The 19,282-nt window shown below is 49.9% G+C and overlaps 1 protein-coding gene across 5 annotated transcripts in view; it reads left to right on the top strand.

Moving 5' to 3' along the window:
- Positions 1–19,282, top strand: part of Wscd1 (WSC domain sialate O sulfotransferase 1) — a 39,272-nt gene that overhangs the window by 7,941 nt on the left and 12,049 nt on the right. For 4 of the 5 annotated variants that reach the window (XM_029484169.2, XM_021177907.3, XM_029484167.2 and 1 more), the window contains exons 2-5: positions 1,536–2,224; positions 8,634–8,748; positions 10,459–10,643; positions 13,670–13,791. In XM_029484169.2, the coding sequence (XP_029340029.1) occupies positions 1,807–2,224; positions 8,634–8,748; positions 10,459–10,643; positions 13,670–13,791 (840 nt within the window). In that variant the 5' untranslated portion in view covers positions 1,536–1,806. Of the gene's footprint in view, positions 1–858; positions 932–1,535; positions 2,225–8,633; positions 8,749–10,458; positions 10,644–13,669; positions 13,792–19,282 lie in introns of those variants that run through there. The other variant, XM_029484168.2, reaches the window with a different exon arrangement.

The raw sequence follows: 19,282 nt of genomic DNA, 5'->3' as shown, positions 1-19,282 counted from the left end.
TTATATGTGTGCATGTTGGAGATACTGAGATAGTGAGGCATTGAGAGCCTCTGTGGGTTGGACCACAAGAAGACCTTGTGTGCCATGCTAAGGCGCTTGCAGTTTATCCCCAAGCTCTGGGGAGCTATTGAAAAGAGGTTTTAAGCAGAAAGAACACCAGCCCTGATCAAATTCGCGTGTTAAGGAGGTTCGCCCCAGCAGCCTGTGTGCTGTGGATTGGAGGAGTCCAAGCTGGGGGCAGACAGATCAGTCCGGATTTCGTGGGATTTTCTCTGTGGTTTTACAAATCTGAGGCTGGCAGGGGTGGGTCTGGCGACATACCAGTTTAGACAGAAAGGAAAAGCTCTGAGACCATCTGCAAAGTCCTCCCCACTCAGCTGGGTTCCACTGCCGTTTGCTGATGAGGACCTGTGTAACCATACCCCTAGCCTCCTCAAGGTTTCAGCCCTCTTAGCTCTCAGAACTTAATCAGGAAGGCTCAGGCTGGTCTGGGTGCTCTTGGATGGTCTGCTGGGCCCCCAGCCTCCTTGCAGCCTGAAATGCTGGGCCCCAGAGCCAAAACATTGTCTTTCTTCTCACACCCAGCAGGCCGTGCCTGTGCACAGAACAGCCATTGAAACGCTGCCCTCACCATGTTAGTTACGGCCAGCGGCTTAGTCACGCTTCCAGGGTCCTTTCTTCTGGGACAAGCCTGTCCTTGTGCTCAGGGCCCTCCTCACACAGCAGCCCAGCTCCTGGCAGCTGCAGTGCCCCCACCACCGTAATAGCTACTTTAGAGATGCCGCCAGTGGGAACCACAGCTTAACATTAACATGAGCACCATGCAAGCCTGCCTCTGTCTTGGTGAGAGTCAATGACCAACCAACCTCTGTAGAAGCTGCTCCCAGAATATGGATCACAGCTTCATGGCATCACAGGGAGGCAGCTCACTGTATGTATTTATTAAGTACCTCCAGCATACACCTGCCTGTGTGGGGCATCCTTGTGCTATATAGTAAAGCTATGTTTCAGGCCGCGCTGTATAGTAGTTGAGAAAACAGACCTCGAGAGAGACATTGGAATGTTGGCTCTTGTGTTTGCCAGCTGTGGCATTTCCGGAAGTTACTCTTCCTTTCTTTTTCTCACTCTGTATAGTGGGGACAGTACAATATCTAGCCCACTATATTGATGAGAGTACAATGATGTGACTTTGTAACTCACTTTGCTGAGTGGTCACTGAGGACTCAGTGGAAGCCATGGTTGCTTCCTTCCTCCGCCTTATTGCTATTATCATTACTGGACCTTCATTGCCACTGTCCAAACCAGTATCATCCTCATATCACAGATGAGGGAGCTGAAGCCCAGAGAGGTTCAGCAATTTCTCTAGTGTCACACAGCTGGCCAGCAGCAGAAGTAGGATCTGAACCCTTTGTCCAGTGTTCCTGACCCAGAGCTTACCCCTTTGATAAATCGGTCATAGGGCTGGGGAGTACCCTGGCCCGGGAAGAGAGGGATGAGTCCTGTTTCGCCTTACTGTTATTTCTCCACTTTTCTAGGTTCCTGAGACTGACGAGAGCCAGGAGAGCTAAGGAATGGGAAAAATGGTGACCCCTGGGCAGAAGCTACCAACAAGGGGCTTGTGGCTGCCACAGAGAAGTGATGGTGACATTTGAAACCCACAGGGACAGAAGCCCACAAGTGTGCTGACACCACCGGTGTCAAGAGTCAGGATGCTGGGATGATGCCCTTGGAGGCCCTGGCGTCCCTCCTGCCCAGGTGCTAGGAGCCGTCCCCAGGCTCCAGCTGGGAGCCCTGCTGCCCAGGGGCATGGCCAAACCTTTCTTCAGACTCCAGAAGTTTCTCCGAAGAACACAGTTCCTGCTCCTCTTCCTCACGGCCGCCTACCTGATGACCGGCAGCCTGCTGCTCCTGCAGCGGGCCAGAGTGGCCCTCCCACAGGCCCTCCGGGCTCCCGGCAGCCTGCAGGCCTTACCAGTGGCCACCGTGGCACTGGGTGTGGGTCTACTGGACGGCAGGAGCCTTCGTGATCCCCACAGTAGTCCTGACCTACTACTTGATGTGGACACACTAAGGAGTCCTCTGGCCCGACTAGCACCCGGAATCCGCTGGCCCCGGAGGAACCGCAGCTCACTGCGGCGGCGTTGGCTCCACCACCTCACCAGTGACCCGCAGGGGCCTCCCACCCTGGGTCCGGAGGCCTCTGGACCAGCCAACCATAACAGAGGTAGCTTTTCTGCTTCTGCCACAAGTCTGCTCAGGGTTTTACTCATTGTCTCTTTTCTTGGCCCTGTGGTAACTGAAGGGTGTGATATTGTCCCCCAGAGCTCTGACTTTGATCTTGCCTCAGTCACGGCTTCCTGGGTGACTTTGATTATGTCACCTGTCTCTGGGTCCTCTCAGGTAGAGACAGAGACATTGACCCCAGGTTTACTGTGCAAATGTATTGAAGTATCTTGGAGCAGCGTGTCACAGGGTGTTAAGGGTGGTCCCAGAGCAGCAGCTGCTGCCTGTGGGAACTGGTGGCTGTACAGTCCTAGGTCCTTAATACATCTAACAAAACAGAATCTCCTACTTTGGTTGCCACCAGCAATCCCTGTATCTACTGAGTCTGGTTTTCAACTTTCCTACTGCTGTGACCTTTAAAACAGTACCTCATGGTATGGTGACCCCCAACCACAAAATTATTTCACTGCTACTTCGTGACTGTAATTTTGATACTTTTTTCAAGAGTAATGTAAATACCTGATAGGCAGAGTATCTGGGATATGATCCCTGTAATGGAGTCATTCAACCCCCAAAGGGGGTTGCAAATTGTTGCTCTAGGCCATCCTGGTGTACTCATAAGCCAAGAACCACTAGGCAAATGTATCACTTTGCTCTCTAACTGAAAGCTATTATCACTTTAGTAAAAATGGCTTGTCTACCAGTGCCGCTTTGTTGTGAAGCTGCTACGTCTGACGCTGTCACTTCCGCAGTTCAAAAGGAAGACACTGAGGTGTGGGAAAGCCAAGTGAATGGACGAGATTATTCTCGCAGTTTGGGGTCTCTAGACCCTAAGCCTGAAGCCAGAACTCAGATGTTGAGTAGATCTGGGCGGTGACCCCAGGAAACCCTGGCTGGGGAGTAGCAGGAAGGCCAGGAAGGAAGGCAGCCGGGAAATGTGTACCCTGGAGCAGGAGCAGGCTGAGGGAACCTGCTTGAGGAGGAGGGCATGGAGGCAAAGCAGAACACACATCTCGGGGCACCCTGGAGTGGCAGGCCTGGGGGTGGGGGGTGATGGGATAAATCTTCGTACTGCTGGGACTCCCAAGTCAAGATGCTCTACTCTGGCCTGGTGCTCTTTGCACTGAGTTCCGTAGATTCTCTCTGCAGGGCCCAGGGAACATGCTGGGTGCCTGGAGAGCACACAGTGAGTGTTAAAGGTGTGCCTGGGTGGCAGCCGAGCTCAGTCCTCTCTGATCATCCTCTCACCAACTTATTTGGTCCTGTGCCCTAGGTCATTAGAGGAGGTGGTGCTAAAATAAATGCACTAAAATAAAGTGCATGGATTACTAAACAGAATATCGAGCATAGTCTATAGGGCACCTGTCATGAGTAATAAGCATAGTGCACTTAGCATAGAGTACTAAGCAGAGCACATACAGTACTAAGCAGAGCACATACAGTACTAAGCATAGCACACAGAGTATTAAGCATAGTATACAGGGTTATTAGCCTAGAAGGCTAAGTAGAAGACTGTAGGAGATGAGGTAAGTGGAGCATCAGACCTAGGGTAGGGAAGGCCTAAGATTTGGTTGGTTGGTTGATTGATTGATCTGTGTGCTGCTGGAACTCAGATCTCAGACCTTGGGGTACTAGGCACATCCTCCACAGCTGAGTCACATCCCCAATCCTTGATTTATTCTGAGAATAATAAACCCAAGCTTCTTTTGCCTTGGGGAAATGACTCAATGGGCCCAACAAAGGAAAGACTAGAAGGCTGTGGGTTCTTGTCTCCAGGGAAGGATGCATTTTAGACCAGACGTCATCCAGCCTATTTTCCTCGCAGTGAGTTCTTTAGCATGGCCTATATGTAATGAGACAGAGGGACTGATGATATAGCTCATTTTATGTGTGTGTGCCTTCTGTAATCTCTCCAACACACCAAGAAACTGGGTCTCTAAGCAGACATTACTAGGGTAATTAATTTAGACTAAAGTGCCAATGACCAGGAGAGGGCCCGTGGGTTTCCTGAGAGGAAGTTTTGTGAAGTGCATCTTTGCTGAAGACAGAGCTGAGTTCCCCCTTTCTATTGCCACTTCATGGCTCTATGACCTTGGACAAATTGACCTAGAGTCTTCTCTTCATTTCTCCCTACCCTTATTTATTGAGGACCATTAGTGTTCAATATGTGCTCACTATGCATTAGTCCCCATATGTGTTTTGCATTGGACCCTTGAGTGCTCTGTCTGGGGTGGAGTCAGTTATGTTTCCAGATAACTACTGCACAGACTTCCTGAAGGATGAGTAAGGCATGGCATGGAGCTTGAGGTAGAGAAGACCTTCTTATAGCTGGTCTTCAGAGAAGCTGACTAAGTGGCCTGGTAATCAGGGTCTGGCCATACATATATTATGTCCAAGGTAACCATTTAGTTATCTCCAAAGACACAGTAGTGGTGGAAGGGCTCCTATAAAAGCAGGAGAAATCACAGTTAGATGTAAGCAGGACAGTAATCAGCTGCTATCCAACAATATGGTTTTGGGTATGAATAAAAATACCTATTGATTCTCCTTACCTGTTGATAGCCCCTGTTCGTGATTTCTGGAGTACCCCAATTACCAAACAAATAAAGGGTTAACTCTTGTCACTCTGTTGTACAATGCAGCATCCAAGGTCCAGGCCCAGGGCATGGCAGTGAGGACTTTGAATGGTCAATGGGCACTATCACACCATGGGAGATTAAATATTTTTAATCTTCAGGATTTTAAAGATAAAGTTGGTCTCCCTACAAACTCTAAAAGAGCAGTGTCTGAGGGAGACGTGGTGATATGCTTGAAGAGAGCCCAGAGGAAGGCAGAATACTGGCCTAGGAACCCCTGCGCCTTTCTCTTAGGGAACTCGCTGGCCCTGCATGGCCAAGCAACCTCCTTGGTCTAGAGAGTGCCTCACAGTGTAGCCCTAGACCAGCTGCTAGGACTGCAGACAAAGCGAGCATCTCTTTGCAGCCCGGGCAGCCCGCCATCCCCTGAAAGGGATCCTGCAAGCCACGGAAGCTGCAGGAGTCTCCATCAATCACTGCGCATTTCATTATACCTTGGACAACATCCATAATGGAATAAAATGTCAGTAAGTTTACTAGGGAAAAAATAGTAACTTCTCCATAGCCAGTTTGTTTTTTTATTGATAGTAATTTCCAAAGACATTCCAATATCTCCAAAGCCATCGTTAATAGCCTCACGACTTGTCCATTCTGATGTGCAAATGAACAGATGCAGAGTCACAGGCGGTAATGCATCGCCTTCGTTTCAGCCCAAAGTAATAAATCCGCCTCAGGAGCGTCCCAGCACATCCCTCGAAAGTTCTTGCTTTCCTGCACATTCTTGCCTCTGTCAGGGATTTAGAAAAGTCATTTGTTATGTTAAGTGACAAAAGGCTCCTCTGCTCCCCCACAACCCAGAGGGCCCATCCGTGTCTCAAACCCTGGCTGCACCCCAAGATGGGGGCTGCTGGATACTGGGGCTGGGGTGGGGGCTTCTTCTGCCCGCTGGTCAGACAGGGATGCTGGGTAGTCAGCCACTTCTTTCAGCCTGGCTGTTGAAACCATTGTTTTCCTCTCTTCTATTAATGTGCTAATTATTCAGCTAATATTTACTGATTCACTGCCCCAGTAGGTCCCAGGTTAGAGTATAGGATCAGAATAATAATAGATGTTATTTATTTGAACATCTGTTATGTATGGAGCACCATTGTGTGTAGATGTCCATCTGTCGTCTTGTCTTGTTTAATTTAATCTTCAAAGAGCCTACTGATGTAAGCAGTGCTCTCGCCACTTTAACAATGAAGGACCTGAGTTCCAGGGGCTGTAAAGTAACTGAGAGCTCTTCATTATTAAAAATGAACTCTTAAACATAAAACAGTCGCTCCTGGTACCTGACACTCCCAGCCATTTGTTCAATGTTGGACATGCCTTATCTTGTGGAATTCTCACAACCTCCGGCTTCTGGAATTGATACCGTGTCCCCATTTTGTAGATGGGGAGCCTGCATCGTAGAGAGGGGGACCTGCACATCCCAGGTCACATAGGCCTGTCCTGGCAGAGCAGGAATTTGAATCTCCACTATCTTATTCTCAGAAATAGGGACGCTCGCTCTATCCCAGCTTTGGCAAGGCTTGACCAAGCCTTTTGAGCCTTGTGCCTCCTTGTGTTTGGACTGTTTAGTTGAAAGCTATGATGGGCTTTTTTTCTGTATCAACCAACACATTGGAAATTTCTCAGACACTGCTTTTCTTTTGCAAAGTAGATGGGCAGAGAATAATTCATGCCCACTGCTCTCGGTGGGTTTTTTTTCTGCAGCCGTATATAATGGATTCAAGGGCATTGAGACTCATGAAAGGGAGAGAGAGTTTACAGAGATCCATACCAGGGAAGCAGCCTCCTACCTGGGAGCAGGTGCCTGTGCTTAGCACACATGTATTGATGCTCAACCCTCCATGGAGGTGACCTCAGGAGGCATGGAGTTTAGAAGGGACCATATGGAAGAAAGTGACTGTTGGCTTCCTCGTACTGGCATCTTCTGACCTGAGATTCCCTGGAGCCCTGGGTGGTGCAACATCCTGTTCTCATGGTTGTCATCTGCTCTAGGAATTCAGACCCCTGAGACTCGGATCAGGGTGTAGCCAGCTGGTCCACCCTCCTTGTGGAGGGGCTCCTCTGCTCTTACACCCAAGGCCTTGGGACTACCAGTCTGGTTTGTAGGAGCTGTGACCCAGTTTCCAGATAAGTGATAACAATATTATGTCTAACCCTGATGAGTCCCTTGGAGTAAAGATATTGTCCCTACCCTCTAGGAGGCTTCAGGTTTAGAAGATTTTTAACAGCAAGTTGATGGCTGGGGTGTGGCTGACTATTCCAGTGATTAGCTTGCTTGTATTTTTAAGACAACATTTTAGAGTCCTGAGACCCGAAGTGTTAGGGGAAGGATTCCGGCTTTAGGATAGATGAAAAGCTCTGGCAAAATGAGAGGAGGGAACTAATCCAGAGCAAAGGCGCACATGCACCTACCTAACAGTTGGGGAGACTGAGGCATGACAATTGAGATGATCCAGCATACTCCAAAGCAGCCTTTACACTCACAGACAGAGGAGCCCCTCCCTGCTTCAGGAATGAATGGTGGGGCGCCCCTCCCCTTGCCCTGCAGCAGAAGCCACTATTCCTTCTGAGGAATCATGACCTCACTCTTCTTCCGCCAGCCCTGTGAAGCCACGAGGCTGCTAAAGAGCCCTGTGCTCCTGGTGCACACTCCTGGTATGGTTTCAGAGGTGCTGAGCAGCAAGAGCACACATAGGCTGTGTGCAGCCCCAGTGCAGGTGTCCTATCCAGTCCCCAACATAGCGGTTGCAGATGTGCCTTCCCAGTTCGCAGACCATGTGAGAGTGTGTTTGCAAATTCCCAAATGCCATTTCTTCAAAACAGTGATGCGTGTGACATTTACACGCTTGGGGGCTGCGCTCACATTCTCCAAGTTTCTCTGCAAGTCTGGGAGGCATCTCCTTCCTGTCAGTGACAGGGTAGGGCTACCAGCAACTCCCACTGGTGTCTGCGTGCTCGGATCAATCGTGACACTGCCCTCTGGAATCATCCCCAAGTGTCTCTGACTGGAGAAGTGCTGAGGGTATGGCAGAGGGTGTCACGGTCACTTGGCTGCATGAGTTCCCACGTGGACACCTGCCTCAAAACTGACAGACTCTGTTTACCAGTGCTAGAAAAGCATGGCAGATTTGTTTTAAAGAGTCCTCTGCTTATGGGAACTCTTAGGTTAACTAATTCCAGACTTCCCCTGGATTCCAAGCTCTCTGTGGCTCATGTGCAGGTGGTAAATCTGTGTCTTGGGACCATAGTAGAGGCAGAAGGCCTCTCTGTGCCTAGCAAGGGAAGGGAGGGTGAATTCATTAAGCCAGTGTTGCAAGGACTCATGTGTAAAAATGCCAGCTATCCTGATCTGATCATTCCCATATCTATCATCACACTGTACCCCGCCAATACGTACAATGAATAATATTTTTTTTGAAAACTCAGATCCAAGCATAGGAAAGAGGGGTGGTGGAGACAAGCTGCAGTCAGGCTGACTCTGGGTTCTTGGCATTACCTCTGGGTGCACAGTAGGCTGTTAACTATGTACACAGTAGGCCATTAACTGAGCAAAGGAGCAGAAAGCTGCCCAGCTGCCCACTTGGCTCTTGTACTGAGGGGAAGTAGAAGAGGAGCCTTCATCCCCTCTACTTTCTGGAGAAGTACATGGGCCAGGCAGGGCTGGAGATCCCAGCTTTTCCCCACTGGTAGCAGGTGGGCAGACTTTCCCAGGGATGGAAGCCCATGGCAAGGGCCCTCCCCAGCTCTTGGGCCTATGATCTCAGCTGTGCTTCAACCTTGCAGGCAATTACCTGGGATGCTTCAGTGAGGAGGGCCAGGAGAGAACTCTGAAGGGAGCAGTGTTTTACGACTTGAGAAAGATGACCGTGTCGCACTGCCAGGATGCCTGTGCTGAGCGGTGAGTGTTAAGCTGGGCTGTTGATAGCACTAGCATGAGGTTAGAAGACCGTCTCAGAACCAAGGGACATCATGGTTGCTGGTTGGCCATCCTGATGCCATTACACCTCCATGCATTAGACTCTAATTTCCAGGAGAAAGTGCATCAGCACACTAGCAGCTATCCTGGCTTCCATCCCTGCTGTGCTAGGGACATGCCCTGAGACCCATGGGGGTTCTTTGAGCAGGCTATAGATGAGGATGAAGACCCACCAAAAACTAGTTTACTCATCTGTTTAAAATGAAATAAAGGGACAAATGGACCTCAGTTAAAATAAAGTTGAGTACCAGTCCAGCGGTTAGAAAATCCATGTCTCCTTGTGTTTACAACAGAAGTTGTCTTTCTAGATACTATGAGCTTTCCTTCTGGTGATCAGCCATCTGTCTCTAACAGGACCATCACAGCTCGTGTGTGTGCTCGAGTGCACATGTGCATATGTGTTCATATGTGCATGTGCGTGTGTGTATGTGTTCATGTCAGAAGACAAGCAGAGAGCATAGCACATGGCACTCTTCACCTATTTCAATCACCATAGATTCGTTTACGATTTCTTTCTGTAAGTCAAGTCCCACCCTATTCTTTTAGGTAGTCATAACTCATTTCCCACTTTATACCTGGAGAAAGCAATGACAGGGCCTGCCTTCCCCAGGCTTGGTAGCTCAGAGAAAGGTGGGGCTGAACATAAGGATGGCGATGTCTCATTTTAGCCTCTTCCTATTTAAGGAAACTGAGGCTCAGAGGTAGCAAGTGACGACATCTGTCATCTCTTCCTGTAGAGAGACAGAAGCCGGATGGGACTGCATTACTCTGGCTTTCACTCTGGGCTCTTCCCATACAGTAGCTGTGGCCCTGTAGGATACCCTGCAGGTTCTGTTTCCCGTGTTGTTCTATTATGCTGTGAGTATAAGGAGGAGAAGGGGCTGCCGACAGGGCCACACAGGATCATCTGTTGTGTGGGCATCAGGCCAGTGCTGTGCTGGCACTGAGCACACTTACATTTCCACCTGTGGTCTGTGTTTAGGCAGCTTGAGGTCATCTGTGTGAGTGTGCACACCACAGCAAGGGGCAAATGCTGTACTTCAGAGCTCTGCACACCTCGTGAGAACCATGTTCCCACACATCACTGTGTAATCCTTTATAACTTGAGGCCATAGATGGAATGGAAATTCATTCTCCAACCTGATGAGACAGATCAATGTTGTTAAATAGTTTATTCCAAAGAAAACATTATCCCTACACTTCAATGACCTTTAACTCTGGATGGAGCCTGATTCCCTAGGCCAGTGATTCTCAACCTTCCTAATGCTGCAAACCTTTAATAACAGTTCCTCATGTTGTGGTGAAACACCCCCTCTAACCATAAAATTATTTCATTGTTACTCCATAACTATAATTTTGATGTTATGAGTTGTGATATAAATATCTGATAGGTAGAATACTGATATACAACCCCCGTAAAAGGGTTGTTTGACCCCCAAATGGGTCACAACCCACAGGTTGGGAACCACTGCTTTAGGCCATGCCCCTGTTCACTCACCCAGACCTCTTTTCAACTTCAAGTCCATCCCAAAGACCCAACTACCATCCCCTGACTCTGACCTCTCCATAGTTTGGACTCCAGCCTTAGCTCTGGGCCCAGCTTGGATTCACCCACACTCTGTGTCCCTGCAGGTCTTATGTCTATGCTGGCTTGGAGGCTGGTGCAGAGTGCTACTGTGGGAATAGGCTGCCGGCCACACGTGTCAGCCTGAAGGAGTGCAATCAGGAGTGCAAGGGAGAGAAAGGCTCCATGTGCGGGGCTGTGCGGCGGCTCTCTGTGTACAGCGTGGGGCTGCAGCAGCCGGGCTCCAAGAAGCGTGAGTGTACCAACCTCGTCTCAATGTCCCATTCACCTAACCCACACTCCAGAGGCCAGAATCTGTTCCCTCTTTCTCTGTCACCCACACCTGACTGTCCCCTTGCATGCTGCAGATAGAGAGTAAGGGCCATACAAACCTAACTGCCTGGCTTTGTGACTAGATACCTCCCCTTGTCCTTTGCAGAACTGAATAGGAAAGCAAGGCATGCTGTGTGGCTTCAGAGGGCTCGCTTCACTTCTTCTCTGGGTTCCAGTCTTCTCTAACTCCTCTGGATAGAGCTAGATCTCTAGCAATAGGGTGGTAGACTGGACCATCTGAAATTGGTTTGAGGAGACAGAAGACTTGAGACTGTATAACTACAGCTCTGCATTTGTGAATAACTGGAGAGTTCATCTGCCTCGGTTAATACAAAAGTTAGTTTTGGGGTTTGGGAGGTTCTTAGAGGAACAAGTACAAAGTCTCTCTCAGGAGAGCTACGCCAGCCAACATCGAAGGTTTTCACGATAAACTCTCACCAAAGATGAGCAAACAATTCAAATTATACAGCTTGAGAAGAACTAGCCCAGGCCTGAGGACCATGGCGGGCCACAGCCACTGTGAACAGGACCACAGTAGAGGGAGAGTGACTGAGTTCATTCCTGACTGCTGTTCAGGTGTTTCCTGCCTCCGGCACTTGTGCCTGGGAGCCAAGAGGGCTAGATGAGGCAGTGCCCTGCAGGGAAGACATTGACTGTATATACACGAGCTCAAGGATTTGCTAGTGAGTATATTAACACAGCAGAAACCTACTGGTACCTAGCATGTGCCGGACATGAAGGTTACCCTGTCACTTAGGCACCTGCACAGGTTTCCTGAGGACTGGACTGGCTTATGCTAGCTTCTCAGATCTTTCATTTCTTTGACTTCAGATGATTAACCTGATCCCTGATCTCTCACACCCAAGCCCCAGCAGGACCAGACCTGAGGTAGACTCTGGGCCACCCTCCCAGCTTCCCACTCTGCTCAGTCGCTAAGTTGGAGACAGCTGTTTTGCCTCTGCTTCCTTCTGATTGGCCGAGGGACAGATGGTCTGGTCATTCATGCCAGCCGTTGGTCTTGAGTGGGCCGGAACTGCTGTTGTGGTTCATGTTGGCAGTGGCGGAGATGCCATTTCTGCAGCCAACTGTGTGGCTGACCTTTGCGTTCTCCTGCCCTCTCCAGGAGCTCTGCTAACAGGCTGTCAGAGGTGATCAGGTGACCACCCTTTGTTAACTGCAGCACTGCGGCTGCTGGGACATATTCAAAAGCATTCTTTTACCTTCCAGTTGGGATCAGGCTCAGTCCTCACACCTTATCAGTGTCTTCCTTGGACAGTGTTCTTCTGCCCTAAATGGCCCCAAGGCTCTCTCTCACCTGGGGACACAGAGCTGGGGCTACAGAACAGTTTACACTTATTGGCATTATCCACTTACAGTCATAATAGGGATGAGCACAGACCACTTGCATGACTTCCCAAGCCTCGTGGGTTGCTTCCCCTATTATAGGTTATGCTGAACCCCATCATCCCATTCATTCATTCACTCACTCAGCACCCCTTGGCACCTGCTGTGTTTCAGTGTTTTTAGGCTGCACACAGGGAGCCAAGGGACCACACACAGCCTCCTTCTGAAAAGTTTCATTCTGGAGTCTCATGGCCAGCATTGTCCCACCACCCTGCCATGCATGTCCTAGACTCCCTAGAATACTGGTTACTCTCCTCCATGCTCTGTCTGCCCCGATGGCCCTTCCTTCCCATGTGCCTCTCAGTGTCTGTCCCATGCCAGTGATTTAGCTCTGTGGCCTGAATGCAGTCTTTGTTCTTTGTGGCCTGACCTTGGCACAGGATGGCACAGAGTCTCCGGGGGCAGGATGCTAATGCCCTTGGCTGGCACACCATCCCTGAGCAGGTGTGTATGAGGAGATACAGCTGTTAGCAGCTGGCACTGGGACACACAGTGTCTCCATAACAGTCATCAGAGATTTGAGGATATAAGTGAGGAATGGTCCTTTAGTCTGTGACACAGGGCTAGTGACAGGTTGGACAGCCCAGTTTTTGAAGACTCAATGTTAGCTGTTTTCTCTGCAACAAGTGGCCTTCCTAATTCTATGCACTGATTCCCAAACCCTTGCTCTGTGGTCAATCAGGATGGGCTTCCACATCCAAATTTTACCTACATTTAACTGTTTATAAGAAAAAATTATTCCCACGCTACCCAAGGCTGTGGAGAGTTTGTGCTGCTGGCTAGGAAATGTGACAGGTAGAACAAGTTTGAGAGCCGATCCCAAGCCTCAGGAGACCTTATATGAAGAGGAGCGTGGGATGAGAATCAGATGCCATCTCAAGAAACTTATCCCCAAGCAGTTGGTGCTGGAACATTCCAGAAGGTTTGCTCAGTACCAAGGGAACCAAAGAGCGAGCTGAGTTTTTCCACCAGAAGGTTGAAGAACAACTTGGCAAGAAGATTTCTTTGTGACACAGGATTGCAGAGTATTCCTAGAATCCAGGCAGAAGTTCGAGGTGGGAGTGAGGGCAGCCCTGCTGGGAGGCTCCGGGGGGCTCTGTCTGTCGCAGCACAGCAAGAGGCAGTGGATACGAAGGCAGCTCCACTTTTTTCTTCATGCATGAATCATAGAACTTTCCGGACTATCAGCCTGTCAGATCACCTACTGTGGAAGCTATCATGAAGTAAAATGGAAAATGAAGGCAAGAAAAGCATCTACTCACCCCTGCCCTCACCCCTACCCTCATCCCTGCAACCAGAGATATGGTAGGAAAAGCAATCCCTTAATTTGCCATTACAGCCACGTAGCCTTTGTCAGAGACCCTGGTGATCATGGTTCCCGTGTGGGTTTTTCTCAGAGGCTCGCTCAATCCCATCTGAACCCTTTACTCTCCTCTCTCTTGCGTGATCTCTGCCCCTCCTGAGTATCGTCACATAGGTAGCAAAACCCAAAGCCAACCCCAGATGCCACTTCTCATTGATACCCCATTTCCTTCCCTGCAGGGCGCACTGCCACCTACCGAGGGTGCTTCCCACTGCCTGAGAACGTCACCCACACCTTCTCCTCCTCCATGACACAGGCCAACATGACTGTGGAGACGTGTTCTGGATTTTGTTCCCAGAAAGTAAGAACAATTATTACCTTTGTGTGATACTTCAGTCAACAAGCGTGCATAGTGGTCTTTAGAGTATGGGCAGGGCGCATGCTCGACCAGACACATCCTCTCTGACAGCCCAGGTGGGAGGCAAGGAAGGAGGGCTGTGCCAGGCCAGAAATCTACTATCACACAGGATAGTTCTTTGGTAGCACCCACTGTGGTTTGGGGCTGGTTAGGGAAGATTGTAAAGCTGAAAGAATGTGTCTGTGTGCCTTTCTGCACGGAAACTCTTGGCACAAGCGTCACATGTTAAATCGACCTTATTTGAACTCAGGGAGGTGCCAGCTCAACCCTTACGGACAGCTGATGGATTTTCTATTGTCTGTGCCGAGGGCTGTGGCTGACTGCAGGGGCCATACCACTCCGGTGGTTCAATCCAGGCTTCAGAAGGGAGTGGAACTCTGTTAGGGCTGGGCTGGGCAGGGCACCACAGTCCCCACTCTGTGTACTCAATCTGAGGTGGGATGAGGAGTTGTCAAAGGCAGGTGGGGATTGCAAAGTTCAAAGTCAGGAGTGGGTGAGGTGTGGTAGGGAGCTGTGTGTCCACAGAGCTTGGGGGGTATTAGGCTGGGATTCAGTCATCTCCAAACTGTGGAGGGTGCTGTGTTTTTGCAAGTGACTGTAGGTGACGGTGGGCTGGGAGCTGGGCTGATTCAGTTGTGCTAGGGCCCAGTAGCCTCTATGCTCTGTGGGTTTTGACAGCGTGACAAAACAGAGCTAAGGGGAGGAGAGGGCATTGCCTGTGATGATGATGACAGTGGGGGCTGGGGTGGATGGAGCAGGGGCAGCTGCAGTGAACTGAAGTGGCCACATCCTCTCACTCCCACCCCTGCAGCCTCACTGGGTGCTGCCCTCTTCCTGCTTTCTCAGCTTCTCTGGAAATGCTTCCCTTGCAAGGTGGAGACTAACAAAGCTTTTATAGGCATCCTCTCTCCTGAGTACACTGTTGACTGATGACGTACTTCTGCTTTGTGTCACCGGCATTTTCAAAGCCACTGCCATCAGGGTCCATAGGTCACACATTACAGTCACCCCAGAGGTCAGTTTATGCATCCAGCCTGGGAAACCACTTTCTCTTCTCCTATTCATGGTGGGAACAGATTTCAGTCGGGGAGGGAATAAGGACAACCACACAAGTGCCAGCCCTGCCTGTGGCTAGAAGGAAATAAAGCACCTGAAATTCTGAGCCATTCCCCCAGAGGATCCCTAACCCCAGCTTCCTCCAAAATGTAGAAGGCCACTGGTTTAGAGCCAGAGAAAAGCAGAGCCTGCTTTGGAGGGGCCAGGGGCTTTCCAAAGCCTATCTGCTTTAATCTTCTCAGCAAGGGACCTCCTCGAGCTCCCTGGTAGCTGCAGGAGGCAGCTCAGGTTTGCAGAGGGATAAGCTTGTACACAGGCAGAGATAGGACTCCTGAATCCACCATCTGTGCTTTTCCACACTGCAACCTCTCCTTGCGACAGAAGGTGAGGGAGAGATGACAAAAAGAACTGGAAAAAGAGAAAGTTCAGTTGCCATGACTGCGGGCTTGGACACCCCGGGGTTAGGTTTGAGTAACACTTTTTTGTAGGACACAGGAAAGAGATGCCAAGGCAAGTGGGCTCTCTCCTACCCCTCTCTCTTCCACCCAGCCTTCTCCCTGGGAGGCAGCTCTTTGCCCTGGCTTCCCACAGCCTGTTTCCAGAAACTGAATATTCAAACAGTTGCATCCTAGACTGGTCTATTACAAACCCCAGGGCTGCTGGTCACACAGTGCTTGCACTCTTCCAAACTGGCCCTGATCTACCACACCATCCCTTAGAGATCAATCCATATGGGTGTAGAAAGTGAACTCCAGTCTTTCCCAGCCTCACAGATGTCCTATAATTTATTTAACCAAACCCCTACTGTTCAGGTTTTAGATTGTGTCTAGTCTTTTGCTTTTACAAACAGTGCCGCAAAGACTATGTTTAGGTCATTTTGTATGAGTGTATCTGTAAGGAAAAAATAAACCCAAAACCCCCCCCAAACCAAAAACAAAACACTCTCCCAGGCAATGCTGGGTTCAGGAGGTAGCTTTGTTATTCAGTCTCGGCTGCCAGATTGCCCTTGGCAAAGGTTGTACTAACTTTACACCTCTTCCAGAGATGTGGGAGGGGACATAGCCACTCTTGGAGGGTTCTCCTCCTCTAGGGAGGGGGCGTCCTAGGAAAATGTTCCAGTATTCTGGATGTGTCTCCCCGTGGGCAGCCCAGAGAGCCCTGCCTGGTGGTTACAGACAATAATTTAAAGATGAGAAACTCCTTGCTATTCTCAGCTCTCCTTCATATTTACTGGCACAAATCCACATCGCTACACTTTTACAGTGGAGTGTGCCAGAAGATCCCCGCAGGCTCCCGGTATCATAAGCCGTTTTGCACCTTAGCACCTTGTCTGACTCCCCTGCAGATACATCTCAAGGGCGAGTTACTGGCTTAGCTCTAGCGTTTGCAGCAGGCATGGCTCATCAGAGCCACATGGAAAAGGTGCCTGCGGTTCTCAGGCGTGGCCATGTCCTCAAAGCATCAACCGTGGGAATCAGTCCACTCATCTCTTGCCCCAGCCCCCGGTCAGATAGAGCAGGAAGGGACATTTCCTTGAGTCTCATTGTTGAGAGCTGCAGGGGTTTGCAGCTGTGGTAGAGTCACCTTTAACAGCGCTCAAGTTGAAAATGGCTTTTAGCAACCCACATTTAGCAGGATTTGGCCAAATTGCATAGGCTGAGTGTTTACAGCGGTAAAAATCATGTGCTGGGTGCCAGCAGAGCCTAGCGATGAGTGGGGCACAGTGCGTGGCTAGGTAGAGAAAGCTTATGGCTGGTGGGGAGCCAAGGTGCATGACTGAGAGGCAAGTGTCTGAAGGAGATGGAGATTCCTTAAAGGCGAGGAGGAGCACAACTTCTGGGAAGGGCCTGGAGGACTTAGGGCAGTGTAAGTAGATAGATGGACGAGGGAAGTGGACAGTCCATTGGGAGAAGAGACATCTGGGAGTCAGTGAGAAAGACAGAGAGAGTGGGGAAAAGTTAGCAAGAGTCTTGGATGTCTACCTTCATGTTCAGTGAGTTGTTTTGTATGGTTTTGTTTGGCTTTTAATTTTCCAGAACAGGAAACAGGAAGCTGCTGCTGGTGTTGTAGGTGGTGAGGCGCTAGGAGTAGCATGACACTCAGTCTGTAGACAGGATGTTTTGGACCAGAGAGGCGAGTGGAGCTGATGGAGGAGGGGTGAGAGCTGCTACACCAGCCAAATCCCCTGGAGGCGTGATGTGGGTGGAGAGTTGATCTGACCAGGATCCATAGATCCTCCTCCGAGGCAACATTCTTCAGGGTCAGCTTCAGAGATGCTTGGCAAAGCTGCCGCAGTGGTCAGCCTATGATTGAGCTCTTGAGTAAGGGATTCCAACCGTGGCCAGAACAGAGCCAGTGAAACACCATCGATGGATGTATCAGAGTACACCTCTGCTCTCCGGGATGCCAGCCTGTCTCCTTTGTCTCTCTCTTCCATGGTGGTATAATGGGACCCAAGGCCTCAGCCTTGGTTCTTGAGATTTGGAGACTTCATTGTTTCAGGAACATTGATAGGACATTTAGCAAGGACCCCAAGCTTCCAACCATGGGGTGCCAACAGCAGCTTTCCCCTCAAGGGTCACAACTCAAACTTCACACACTGACCAAGATCTCTGGAGCTAAGACCCACAGCCCTGGAGAGCCAACTTGAATGTACAGCAGTGCCTTCCCCATGGTACTGAATCCCACTTTCAGCATGAAGGCCTGGGTAGGGAAGACACTGGAAATTGGCCTGACCATGGCTGCTGCAGGGAGTCGTATCCCGGCTTCTCTACTGTACATGGTGAGAGGGCGGTGGTACAGCAGCAGTGGCACACTTGGCTGTACCGAGGACTTCCTTCCCTAGACAGTCCAGTGGCAGTGGCATGGCAGGACTGTCCAGCATCAACCTCATCACCTCTTCACTGGGCCAGAAAATAAGTTCAGATGCCACACGCAGTGAGAATGGACAAGGTCTACCAGAACCATAGAGTGCACTGTGTTACAGACGTTGAAAATGTGTCCAGACATTTGGGGGAGCAAGTTGGGGTGGGGAGCTCACAGCAGACTGTTCAGCGGGGCAGAGCTAAGCCAGAGGGTGTGAGAGTAGGAGGTGTGTGAGAGGTGGTGCTTGGAGGTTGAGGAGCGAGGTCCCCGCTGCAGCGCCCCCACTTCCGAGCTATCCGATCAAGCGATCAAGCGTTTTTTTTTTATGGCCTCATAGATAAAGATCCCTAGTTTGTCGTAGTAGCTAACATGGACTTAAGAAGATTCTGGAAGATGGCTGAACGATGAAGAACATTTGAGAGCAAAGTCAGCCTCTTCATGATCCATTTTTACTAGCATACGTTAATTATGTATAATAATGGATTTCATTCCCCCATTTTCCCGGTACAAATAATGCACCCCATCACCTTCTCCTGTTTCCCTCCTGTTCCTGTTGATCCCTTTTCTCTCGCCACCTAGCATCTCTTCTGCTCTCACATCTTTATGTTGATGACGCAGTGAATTTCATTAGGGTTCTTTTCAGGGTCCTGAGCGAGGGTTTGTTTATGGTAGCGTGGGCTCCTTACCAGTGGCTACACCATGGGAAAAAAGTAATATATTTTTTAAAAATTATGTGTGTCTGAGTTAGCTGTGTGCACTGAGTGAGTACCCACAGAAGCCTGAAGAGGGCATCTGATCCCCTACTGTACTTAACAGACAGTTGTGAGCCACACACTGTGGATGCTGGGAACTGAACTTGGGACCTCTGGAACAACAGCAAGGGCTCTAAGCTACTCAGCCATCTCTCCACCCTCCCCAGGTAGTGCATTTTTAAAGCCCTGCAAGGTGGTCTTGTGTAATTTGTGATATCCCTGTTGGATAGAAGGAAGCCTGCTCCTTTTCAGAATCCTGATGCCTCCATCATTCCATACAAGGTGGGAAGCAGCCGGGGTGGGGGAGGTTAGATAACTTGCTGTGCGCTGGTTCCGTCTAGGGTGATTAATTTGAAGACTGATATTTGTGTGCAAGAGCAGAGACTATAGTGGGAGTGAGAATTCTAAAATGGGAAGCAATGAAGTCTGACACCGTCTGCAGCAGGTTACTAAGCTGTGGCTGTCCCCAAGTCGTAATGCCTGGGAAACTGGAAAGGCAGGCATGACCCTGCACCTGTTTCCACCCAGTTTACCTGCTCTGACTAAATTCCCCTGCGTCTCAAGTGGCTGGGAAGGGCCTGCCCCAGGGAGACCCCCAGTAACTGTGCAGCACTCGGGTCTTTGTCACTAGTAGCATCTGTGGGGAGTCTGGGATCTGTGAGCCTTGATTAGAAAAGGAGTTTCTTTTGCTGGGTTGCATATGTACTTTCCAGTAGCAACTTGGGAATGGTGCTTTAGGCTACACAGGGTGAGACACATCT

The sequence above is a fragment of the Mus caroli genome, unplaced genomic scaffold, assembly GCF_978045245.1.
Source record: "Mus caroli unplaced genomic scaffold, Mus_caroli_1 scaffold_13, whole genome shotgun sequence".
Lineage (NCBI taxonomy): Eukaryota > Metazoa > Chordata > Mammalia > Rodentia > Muridae > Mus > Mus caroli.
This window is presented reverse-complemented; position numbering and strand designations above follow the sequence as displayed.